Genomic DNA, 12,001 nt, shown 5'->3' with positions numbered 1-12,001 from the left:
AAACCTTTTGGAAAAGTAAAACATGTTTTTGACCAAAACTTTTCTGGAAAATGTTCTATTAAGTCAGCCTCTCGGTCTGTTGTTGATAGATGTTTGCACGTTTACATTTAAAATTTCACTGATAACACACACACACACCCATACACACACACACACACACACACACACACACACACACACACACACACACACACACACACACCCATACACACACACACACACACACACACATACACACACCAACATACAAACAGAATTTTCATCATAAAAGACATTTTGTTGTTTCTGCGGTGAGGAAATGAAAAAGTAAATATAGTTAAAAAAAATACCATTTCAAATCTAATTTAAGATTAACTCTTGTCAGCACAAAAATGCAAAATCATCAACTTGGGTGTAAAATTAAAATAAAACAAAACAGGAAAAGGTGTTTGTTAAAAACAAGAGTTTCTTTGGAAACATTTGTTTTTGTTTTGTTTTTTTCAAAAAAAGTTTTTGTTTGTTTTAAGAAATATGAATTATTTTAAAGACATTTGTTGTTAAAATAACATTTTACAAATTCCAGCATTACAAAAAGTACCAGCAGATTTATACTGCCATGATCTTAGGACTACAACGTGATGCATCTTGGGAAATCTGTGATCCGATCTGAACCATAAATAGACCGCCTTGTGTCGTTTCAACCGTGTATTTCGGAAGGACCTATTGCTTTTGTGCTTTTACAGATTTTTCATTTACATTTTTCAGATTTTGTTTTCATCTCAGGTTTTGTTTGGTTTAGGCGGATATTTTTTTCCGGGGGCGGGGCCTCCTTTGGATGCGCCCCTGTGATGCTGAGGAGAATGACGTCAGCAGCGGTGCGTCCCTGCCGTGAACAGTCGATGGTTCTGGTTCGGACACAGACCCGGATACCCCGCAGCGGACCGTCCAGCCTGACGATGCGGTGACGCCGCGCGCGGTCCTGTCCCGCGGGCTGAGGCTCGTGAGTACCGCCCACCCCCCGCCCCGCAGCGAGGCCACCGCACAGTGAGTCCAGCGATGCGGAGCCGACGCGACGCCGAACCACCTGCTCCTCAGCGGCCGAACCGTCCGTCAAACGAACCCGCTGTTGGCGGCTTTTTAACTCTAGATTCGCCTTTAGATTCAGAAACGTGAATCGTGACGTGCGCGAGCTCTCTGATGATGGCGCGCGCGCAGCAGTGATGCTTTCCTGCGCATGTCCGGATGTTTTGGTTTACAAAAACATTTCAGATTAGTCTGATTTATCTTTTGAAATTATTCAATTACGTAAGCCAAAAAACAATTTAAAAAACGTTTCTTCATTAAATTCTTTTTTTATTTAATTTAACTTTATAAAGTGGATTTTTCCACTGTTTACAAATGAAATAATATATTAAAAAAAAGATTTTAAATATGAGAATTTAGTAAAACCGTTTTCTGACGCCGCTGATAGAAAAACACAAACGTTCTGATGAATCTCGTGGCTGAAAGTTCCCTGAAACAGCAGACGATTCTGGAAGATTCGGGGTTTTTAGGGTTCAAATAACTGACTCTTTCTGTAAAAATAGAACTTTGTGTTTCAGTTTCAATGGGAAACGCTGAGGGCATCAGATCCAGTCTGGGGAGGACTTTAGCTTTGTGGGGGGGGGGGGGGGGGGGGGGTTCTGATCGGACCACTTTGGTGGTTTGTTGCAGAGACACGTGTGGCTATAAATGCGGACCTTTCATGAGGAGTTGGACCTCGTGGTTCCTGTTTTTTCTCATCACCTTCCATTGATTCTGAGGGCAGATAACCCCCTCCCCCCCCCACTGCAGCCTAAAGCCCTTGTGCTATCCTAGGCACGTTAACGTTGGGAGTTGGGTCATTTAGACCCACTAGACAGTGCTCTGAACCTTTTTTCTTCAATGGTTTGTGATCCTCACTGGTGTCCATGGATTACATGAAATCTTTCCACCTTTATCATGGCGGGAATAACACCTCAAAGTAAGGGTGGGGTCATCTGGACCCCACAAGATAGCATAAGGGCTAATGCCGTCTCTTTGACATCCAAAGTTCCTTCAACAGCTGAACATTAAGTCAATTTAAACCTCTTTAGACTTTCATGTCCACCAGAGAAGAGTTTCATTTATTTTTTTATCCCACGTCACGTCCTCAGTGTTTTATCAAAAGTTCCGTTAAACCCACGACCCAGCAGAACATCGGGACTGAACGCCGTTGTTTCTTCTCCGCAGGTCGACCTGAAAGATGGAGGGGAATTTGTGAGTACCGCTTTGCTCCCAGTCTTCTCAGAGGAGACGGCCCTCGTAGAACTGTGGTTCCTGTCGTTGCAGCGGTTACTCCAGAGAATACTTCGACCGCTTCGTGCAGAGCCAAGACTCCTCTGTGGTGAACAAGTTCCAGCAGAAGTACTGGAAGACCAAGCAGACCTTCATCAGAGTCACGGGGAAGAAGGAGGATGAGCATGTGGTGGCGTCGGACGCCAACCTGGACGCCAAGCTGGAGGTGAGGAGAGCGTTCCGATCGTCTTTGATGCTGGGGAATCTTTGATCTAAGCCGTCATGTGACTTCCAAAGCGTTCTTCGTCCTCTGCAGGTCTTCCACTCCATCCAGAAAACCTGCATGGAGCTGCTGAAGGTCATCGAGCAGTACCAGAGGAGGATCTGTCGTAAGTTCCTGAGCGGGAACTCGGATGTTTCAGGTTCTTCTGGAGGAACCTGATGATTTCCTCAATGGCCTGAGAAGCTGATGGTGCTCCATCCTCAGCATTTGGCGCCTCTGAGCTTCTCTTTTAGGATCAAACCCACCATGTTGAGCCTCCGTGTAACCATGACTCATCACTTTTGGAACCAAGAAAAGAGTCGTTAGTTCAGATTTTCACTCAGTAAACAGACTCGCTTTAAAGACTCCAAAACTTCCTGAACGTTCTGTGGTTGTTTAGGATCAAAGAAATGTCAACGAGGGAGTAACTAACAGTTTTAAGGGAACTGCCACTCAAACACTTCGTTGAAAATCTCTAGGCTGCGTATTAGTGCAAACAAACTTTGTTTCCGTGGTAACGAAGGTGTTTCTCCAACACACAAAAGCTTTGAAGGTCGGTCAGCTAGTCCAGTTCAGACCAGGTGTCAGGACCGCAGAAGATGAAGATTTTCTGTTCACTTTCTTTAGAATACAACTCAGCATCATCGGCATACGGCGTCATGCTGATGCATGCAGTGGGCCCGGGATCGAACCCTGTGGGACTCCACTAAACAAGATGCTGATGGAAACACTGTTGAGCAAAAGTGGTTCAGTTCAACCTGAGCAGCTGATGGTGCTCCATCCTCAGCATTCGGCGCCTCTGTTCTTCTCTTTTAGAATCAAACCCAGCATGTTGAGCCTAGGCAGCTCAGTGTAACCATGACTCATCACTTTTAGAACAGCGAAAAGTGTCATTAGTTCAGATTTCCATTCAGTAAACAGGCACTCTTTAGAGACTCCATAAAGCTGGTTGATCCTGAAGGTCCTGTGGTCGCTCAGGATCCATAAGTGGATCCAGAATCCGGGACTCCTCAGTCTTTTCATGTTTTTTGCTTTGATCTCTGATCACAACACTGCCTGTTCAGTTCTGTCCCAGGAGGAGAACGATCTGGGCCGGTTCCTGCGCTCTCAGGGCTCTCAGGACAAAAGCAGGGCCGGGAAGATCATGCAGGCCTCGGGGAAGGCCCTGTGCTTCTCCTCCCAGCAGAGGTGAGCCATCTGGGGTCACGACCTTCTCAACGTCCGGGTCGACTGATCTTCACGCTCCGCCCTGCAGGATGGCTCTACGGACGCCGCTGTGTCGCCTGTACCAGGAGGTGGAGACCTTCCGCTACCGCGCCATCTCGGACACGTGGCTGACCGTGAGCCGCATGGAGCAGTCCCGCACCGAGTATCGCGGCGCCCTGCTCTGGATGAAGGACGTGTCCCAGGAGCTGGACCCCGACACGCAGAAGCAGATGGAGAAGTTCCGTAAGGTTCGTATCCTTTCGTAACAACCTCGATTTAAAATCAATGTCAGATTTCCTCCACATTTCCACACAGACACAACAAATAAACGAGATAAAAAGAGGTTAACAACAGAAAATGTTGAGAAACAAAAGATCCAGTCAGAAGAGAAAGTTTGCAGGTGGAATGAAGACTTTACAAAACAATAAAGATAATCTCCAAAAGTTCTCCAAAGAACCAGCTTTTCCTCCCAAGCTGTATGGAGTGTTTATTCCACCACGTCGCACACAAAACTTTCTAAGTTGCTGTTGAAAATATTAAATATTTGCTTTGAAAAAAATCTTTTTTGTTTTTAAAAACTTTTATTTTCTTCAAAATTGTTTTTTTTTCTTTCAAAAAAATATTTTTGCGTTTGTGAAACGAGTGTTTTCGCATGCATTGTGTCTAATCTCGCTTTTTTCCTATCTTTGATTTTGCCCCCATAAGTTTCAGTTTAGTGTGACAAAGCTGCCATGAAGCAGCTGCTGATTGGTCCAGATTCTAACCAATCAAATCGCCGTATTCATCTAACATGGGGTCTGCTACAGAGTAGAGCCCTGCGCGGGACTATTTTCTTCATCCCGCTCCCGCCCGCACCCGCCAAATTTCTGACCAATCCCGCCCGCTCCCGCAACGTATGCGTTACACTCCCGCCCGCACCCGCAAAACTCATAGAATTTAGTCCCGCACAGTAATAGAGATGCATTGATTTTGTATTGTCTCCCGTCCCGCAGAAAAAAACACGTATTTTTATTGATATTATTAAAGAGATTTATGTCCCTCCTCCAGTCTCATCTTTTCATGCATTCCTCTTTTGTGTAATGTGCAACATAATCATTAAATATATTTTCACAAATCCTGTTCGGTAAAAAAAGTGTGCGTGTGTCCGCGCGCAGACAGACGCCCTGAAGCGCGCTGAACCAGCTGGGATAGATGCAGGTCAAAGTCATTTGCAGGAAGAAAAACATTGTAATGGTTCAACAGAGCTGAAAATCTATGAATTAATTTTTTCCTGACGGAAAAATACTTTTTTTTTTTTTAGCTTCAGCCTTTTCCCGTTTTTGCTGTTTTGCGCCTCAGTGGGGCATTGGCACGCAGATCTGAACACGATGAACCTCGTTTGAGGTTCTTTTCTGCTTCATCCACTGACATCATGTCCCTGTCAGGAAACCTCTGCTTCTTCCTTATCCCGCGCAGTGTTGCCAGATAGATTGACAGCTCTTTCATCCTTCTGTTGCGCTAGAGCGTTCCGACTAACGTGTTAACCTGCTATGACCGTATTTTGCGCTCTCTGTGTAGGAGACAGTGAGGAGCGCGGGGAAAATAACTCTAAGCTGCAGAGGATGTGAACAGGTGAACAGGTAGAGAGGAAAAGCAGGTAAAGAGGCGGGGGAGGGGCTTTGGCTTCAAACTCTGTCAGAGAGATGGAAACACGGCGTCAGATTGAGACGCAGCTTTCACTGCGGGAGTTGAAGCAGAGACTTTCTCTGGGATGATTTTATGAACTCACACATGGAAACATGATTATCAAGCAGAACTCTTTAAAATAATAAACCTGATCTCTCCACATTCTCAGTGTCTACCATGCATTGATGCACACATCGCTCCATGCAGCGATCAGACCAGAACTTTAGCTGATAGCTCCGCCCATACGCGACCGCGGTATCAGGCTTTAAAGAACACAATTTCTAAGAGGCGGGGCGGGGCGTTGCACACCCCCAACAACAGGTTAGATGACAGTGGCCATTGGGCGTCTCTACCTGGTGCCTTCACGGAGCTTCAGTACATAAGACTCCAACAGCCGCACAGCCTAATGTAGTCCACTATTATATATTCATGAGATATTCATGGCAAAACTGATCCCGGAGAGTTTTTTTTTTGCCGCCCGCTCCCGCCCGCAGTACAATTCAAACCGCCCAATCCCGCGACATTTGCGTTGGGTCCCGCGGGACCCGGCGGGACCCAATCCCAATGCAGCCCTCTACTACAGAGGCTCAGAAGCCAAACCAGCTCTTTTATCCTCAATGTTGTCTCTTTGAAACAAGAAAATTTCATTTTTAATCATTTTTTAAAAATTCATACTTTATTTTTTAGCATAGATTATTTTTTATTTAGTCAGATTTGTGAATTTGTGGCTGAGGATCTCCTGAAACTGTAAATTAAACTGTAAATGTCATCTGCAGACATTACATTCAATCAACAGGCCTGTGTGTGATCTGTGAATCCTCCGGAGCAAAAATAGTATCTGAAAGCAAATATTTCATATTTTATTGGAACTTAGAAAGTTTTGTTTGCGATGTGGTGGCATAAATATTACTCCATAAAGCTGCTGCTGATTTCATGTGAAGCTTTTTTTTTAACCACTAGAGGGCAGCAGCGATCAGGAGTACTCTGTCCGTCTGTGCTGCAGGTTCAAGCCCAGGTCCGCTCCACCAAAGCCAGCTTTGATAAGCTGAAGAACGACGTGTGTCAGAAGGTGGACCTGCTGGGGGCCAGCCGCTGTAACCTCCTGTCCCACGTTTTGACAACCTACCAGGTGAGCGTCAGCTGTTTTCACCTTTTCACACGTGATGAATAAAAGCAGGAAAAGAATAGGCTTTCAAAAAATTCAGGACTTTTACAGATAAAATGTATTAAGTGATTAAATCAGGTTAAAAACTACATTTTGATTGATCACAAAATATCCTAAAATATTTAATAAATTAAAATGACAAAATAATTTTATTTAGAATCAAACGCTAACAAGTCATATGTTAAATATTAGAGGTGGAATTTATTTATTCCTTTGAATTTACAATATTTTTAAAGAAAAGTCTTCTGTTTTTGTTTTTTGGTAAGTAAATTTTGGGTAAAACACATTTGTTTTTTGCTAATTGAGGTTTATTTTCTTTGGTCAAATCAGTTCATATTTTTAATTTGCAGTTTCAGTAGCTTGAACCTCTTCGGTCTCCGTAGACGCACACGTGTCGTGTTTTTACTCACAGATCTTAGCTGACAACATTTATCCCCAAAGATCTGTGAAAAAAAGTGTTACTTTCAGACGACGCTCCTGCACTTCTGGGAGAAGACGTCCCGCAACATGGCGGCCATCCACGAGAGCTTCCGACCGTCTGAGCTCCCCCCGCTGAAGGTGAAGGAGGCGTCGGCTCGCCAAGCTGAACGGTCAGAGCGCCGCCAACAGCCCTACGGTTTCTCTTCCAGGACACACAGGAAGTGACGGGCAGGTCGGCTCAGGAGGAAGCCAGGAAGGAAGGTGAAGCGGGAAGTAAGGAGGAGGAGGAGGCCGCAGACGAGCTGTGAGTGTGGAGCTGATGCTGGTTTGGACCGGGAGAACCTCCTGCTCTGTTCCAACCGTGGAAACCAGTTTTCTCTCCTCGTGTTTCCAGACTCTTCTCGCTGTCAAACGGAGAATCCTGCGACAAGCCTGAACAAGGTGAAAGCATCAACCGAGAACTTCCACAAATGCTGAAGAACCGAAGAGCATCTGATGGATTCTTCAGTAGCAAAATCTTCATCAGACTTCATGTGTTGATATGCAGAGGAGGAGGAGAAGGACAACCTGGCCCTCCTAAGCGAAATCCTGGGTTCTCTGTCCACCGACGAGGACAGCTTCTCCCAGGAGTGGATGGAGGTTTTTGGAGACGAGGGAGCAAGCTCCGCCTCTTCTGGACCCCCGAAAAGAAGCTTCTTGCCGTCACAGCTGCTGGATCAGAGTTTGTCCTCCTCGACAGGTCAGAACCACAGATCACGTCTTCTTTTTAAACCTTTGATGTCCATCAATCATTTTCTATTAGAAAGAAACGTTCACTTCCAGTTAACGAGGGAGTAACTAACAGTTTCAAGGAAACCGGCGAATAAAACACTTTGTTGAAAGCCTTTAGGCTGCGGATTAGTGCAAACAAACTCGGTATCCGTGGTAACGAAGGTGTATCTCCAACATATTGACCCCTCCTCTGGGGGAGGGGTAATCGGCGCTCGGGATTCATTCGATGGTTTAAAACCATCAATGCTGAGTGTTGAGCAGGGAGGCATTGAGTCCCGTTTTGAGAAGAATCACTTGGCTCACTCACGACCTTTCAGACTCCGGACGGACACTCTACCTCAAGGCCACTAAGATAGTAAAGATAAAAAAAACCCACCTGAAGCGTGCTTTAATCTGTGCAATAATCAGAACATTCAGTCAAAATGGATCCTTTCTTCTGCCACTAATCCAAATCTGCATCTCATTCAGATTGGAATGACCTCATCCCAAAGCCCGTCGCCCAGGCAACCCCGTCAGGAGCCGGTCAGAGCTCTTCAAAAGCTAAAGGTAGGATCGTGTTCTGCAACAAACCACTTCTACCTGAATCTCCACGTTAAGCTCCGGTTTGTTTGTGAACACCAGAAGCAGCGGCGGTGACCACAGACCGCTCGCCGTGGTTCAACCTCTTCGCAGACTTGGACCCGCTCTCCAATCCAGACGCGGTGGGCAGAGCCAGCGGCGAGCATGACCTCCACATGGCGTAGCTCCTTCCCAGCATCCCTCGGTCAAGCGGTACCTTCTGAACGCAAATGGCCGTCACTGTGCCGTCGTCTTCCACGCCAGAGGAGGAGCCGCCTCCGTTTATGTGGATCGATGGTTTCATTAAGACGTCTTCAGAGTACCATCTTGACCAATCCCAGCAGCCCATTAAGTCACCCTTGTGCCATCTTAGATGACCCCCCCCCTTCCATTGACGTGTTCTCCCTACCATGACAAAGGTGGATAAAGGTGGAAAGATTTCATGTAATCCATGGACACCAGTGAAGATCACAAATCATTGAAGAAAAAAGGTTCAGAGCACTGTCTAGTGGGTCTAGATGACCCAACTCCCAAGGGTAAAGTGCCTAGGATAGCACAAGGGTTACAACAGGAATGAAACCCTTTTGAAATCAGTTTAGTTCCTGGCTGCTGATGACAAGTGATCAGTTTTTTTTCCATCATCCTAACATAAAAGATCCCGTTTAGGCGGGAAAAAATACATTTTTCCTGCTGAAAACATCTTAGCAGATCAATTTAGAGCCCCATGAGGCGGTGTGGTCCTGTTTTATAGTTGAAGTTCTTGAAAGTGAGGCAGAACCTCAAGGTTTCCCTCAGAGCGAGCAGCTGTTGGTGGAGGAACCATGAAGCGATGCTCGCGCGGGGCATTTGGCGTTCACACTGGACCCGGTGGCTAGCGTGTGCACCGACAGCTGGAAGAGGCTTGGAATGTCGTGAATATTGCTCCGGGCTTTTTTCCATATATGGGCGTCGTCTAAATCTAACCGGGAAATAAAATAAATGCAATTATTCATTTCTCTTCCGTGATCTGTTTTATAAACTATTTGCTTCTCCGTGCCTTCAAGAGGACGCTACGCGTTCGTCACTACCAAATCCAAGACTCTGACTGGTCAAAGTTCAACTAGTTTAACTTTCAGCGCGTGTTCAATGGCGGCGTGTTTTGTACACGGAGCCTGAAAACAGACAGAGAAACTTGTTTAGCGACACGAGTTTTGAACACGGAAACCCGAAACCCACATTGACGCACGTTTTCACAGACTTTTCATTGCCTGAACGCTGCTTTCTTTGAAGCTAGCATGAGTGGCGTGACGCTACAGCTCCGTGTTCCTCTGACCTCTGCGGCGATGACGTGCGGTGAGGTTGATGGATGGTGAGGCACAGTCAGATTCACAATGAAAGAACTGAATATTTTACCATTCATCCAACAGCAGCTAACAGTTTATAAAATACTAACAAGAACATATTTGTCCTACAGAGAATATTATTTATAGACATATATATAGACATAGAACACTATCCAAGCCACATCGACATTGGGAGTTGGGTCATCTAGACCCACTAGACAGAGCTCTGAACCTTTTTTCTTCAATGATTTGTGATCTTCACTGGTGTCCATGGATTACATGAAATCTTTCCACCTTTATCCAGGGAGAACACGTCAATGGAAGGGGGGGTCATCTAAGATAACACAAGGGTTAACACAGATCAGTGGAAATTATTATTTACTTGATTTACCCTTTTCCATTTTATCACGATGACGACAGGTGAGGCTGTGCCTCACTTGCCTCACCTGACCGCACATCACTTGTCTGCGGCCTCCTGCAGCATCCACGCTCCTTCTCCATGTCCTTTGTTTTGCATGCTGCCCCGTTTAACCCTTGGGCCATCCTACGACCCCCCCCCCTTCCATTGACGTGTTCTCCTACCATGACAAAGGTGGATAAATGTGGAAAGATTTCATGTAATCCATGGACACCAGTGAAGATCACAAATCATTGAAGAAAAAAGGTTCAGCGAACTGTCTAGTGGGTCTAGATCAGTGTTTTTCAACCTTTTCTGAGCCGCGGCACACTTTAACCTTAAAAAAAATCCCGCGGCACACCAGCATCCAAAAATTTAAAAAAAGAAGGAGAAACTCATAGTCTGTATTGATCTACAGCCCCTCCACAATCTCACATGCATTTTTGAGATAATTGTTGAAGAAAAAGCTGGAAACTGCAGCTGTTTTTTTCTAAAAGATGCAATAAAAGTTAAGTTAGAAGATTTAAAAAATAGTTTGATGTGTGTTCGTTGGTTTCAAGACGTCTAACGACAGATCTCCTTGTGCCCTGTCACTCTCACAACCCAATGCATCATGGGAGATGTAGTGCACAAAACGGCCGGCGGAGATCGCTTTTCGGAGCTTCATTCTTTTGTTCACTTGTTCCACGGTCTGACACCGGATTCTGTGGAAAGCTTCACCGCTAAAGACGAGCTTTAGCTGGTATTTTTGTTAGAACTGAGCGACTTTACGAGCTAAATCGGGACAAGGAAGTGAAGACTTTAACCACTTCCGATTGGTCAGACTGATGACATGTGATTAAGCCCCTCAAGAATGATTGGTGGAGACAGTCAAAGGGGCGGGACTTTTCCCAAATACAGCCGGAGCTGCAGCTGAATCGCGGTACGGTCATTCTTATCAAAATGTCTTTAATAAAATAAAATAAACGCAAAGAAAAAGTATTTTAAGATCTTTTATATTCCTAACTCCTCAGTGTTTTATCAGGGCCTGTTTGGATGAACACAGAGCTGAAATCCTGGAGATGGGAAATGTTTTTAGATCAACTCAACTCAACTTTATTTATAAAGCACTTTAAACAGAACAAGGTTCACCAAGGTGCTGAACAATACAAAAATTAATAAAAGCACATGAAAATATAAAGCATAAAACACATAAAATAGGTCCGGATTCCAACTCAGTTAAAAGCCAAAGTGAAAAAATATGTTTTAAGAGTAGATTTAAAAATACTGAGTGAGTTTATCTGTCTGAGGTACAGGGGCAATTCGTTCCAGATTTTTGGTCCGAAGACTGAGAAGGCTCGGTCACCTCTCAGTTTTCTCCTGGTCTTCGAGACGACCAGCTGTGTCTGATTTGTTGACCTAAGGGAGCGGGGGGGATTGTACACCTGAATCAGGTCAGACAAATATTTTGGGGCGAGTCCATGGAGACATTTAAAAACAAATAGGAGAATTTTAAAATCAATGCGTAAGCGAACTGGGAGCCAGTGAAGAGATGCTAAAATGGGAGTGATATGTTCTTGTTTCCGTGTACCAGTTAGAAGACGGGCAGCTGCATTTTGGACTAACTGCAAACGAGCAAGTAATTTCTGGGAAAGCCCAACATAGAGAGCATTACAGTAGTCCAAACGTGTTGAAATAAAAGCATGGATTAAAATCTCAAAGTCATGGCGGGAGAGGAGAGGTTTAACCTTGGCCAGTTGTCTCAGGTGAAAAAAACTGATCAGTTAATGAGGGCAATTTTCCACGGCACGGCACACTAGTGTGCCGCGGCACACTGGTTGAAAAACACTGTTCTAGATGACCCAACTCCCAACGTTAAAGTGCCTAGGATAGCACAAGGGATACAAACCAGAAAACTGCCTTAATGTTCTCTGAACTTCTGCATAAATGTAAACAGATGTGTCCTAAAAAAAAACAACACA

At 45.0% G+C, this 12,001-nt stretch overlaps 1 protein-coding gene across 2 annotated transcripts; it reads left to right on the top strand.

Annotated features, from left to right (window-relative positions):
* The first annotated feature begins 588 nt into the window (after positions 1–588).
* ica1 (islet cell autoantigen 1) lies at positions 589–8,775 on the top strand. 2 transcript variants are annotated; one of them, XM_020710488.2, is made up of 13 exons: positions 589–1,023; positions 2,230–2,256; positions 2,329–2,500; positions 2,591–2,663; positions 3,601–3,724; positions 3,792–3,990; positions 6,411–6,536; positions 7,041–7,130; positions 7,202–7,296; positions 7,387–7,433; positions 7,540–7,731; positions 8,232–8,309; positions 8,385–8,775. In XM_020710488.2, exons 2-13 carry the CDS (start codon positions 2,243–2,245, stop codon positions 8,504–8,506), a joined length of 1,332 nt encoding a protein of 443 aa, XP_020566147.1. In that variant the 5' UTR covers positions 589–1,023; positions 2,230–2,242; the 3' UTR covers positions 8,507–8,775. The 2 variants fall into 2 exon arrangements, with proteins under 2 accessions (XP_020566147.1, XP_011484140.1); XM_011485838.3 differs by having other exon boundaries at positions 591–979.
* The last annotated feature ends 3,226 nt before the right edge of the window (positions 8,776–12,001 follow it).

This window comes from Oryzias latipes, chromosome 16, assembly GCF_002234675.1.
Source record: "Oryzias latipes chromosome 16, ASM223467v1".
Lineage (NCBI taxonomy): Eukaryota > Metazoa > Chordata > Actinopteri > Beloniformes > Adrianichthyidae > Oryzias > Oryzias latipes.
Note: the sequence above shows the minus strand (reverse complement) of the source record. Positions and strands in the feature narration are given on the sequence as shown.

Coding starts and splice junctions, on each gene's coding strand:
- ica1 (XM_020710488.2), top strand. Junction 3,725..3,791: donor TGCTTCTCCTCCCAGCAGAG/GTGAGCCATCTG, acceptor TCCGCCCTGCAG/GATGGCTCTACGGACGCCGC. Junction 7,131..7,201: donor CTGAGCTCCCCCCGCTGAAG/GTGAAGGAGGCG, acceptor TTTCTCTTCCAG/GACACACAGGAAGTGACGGG.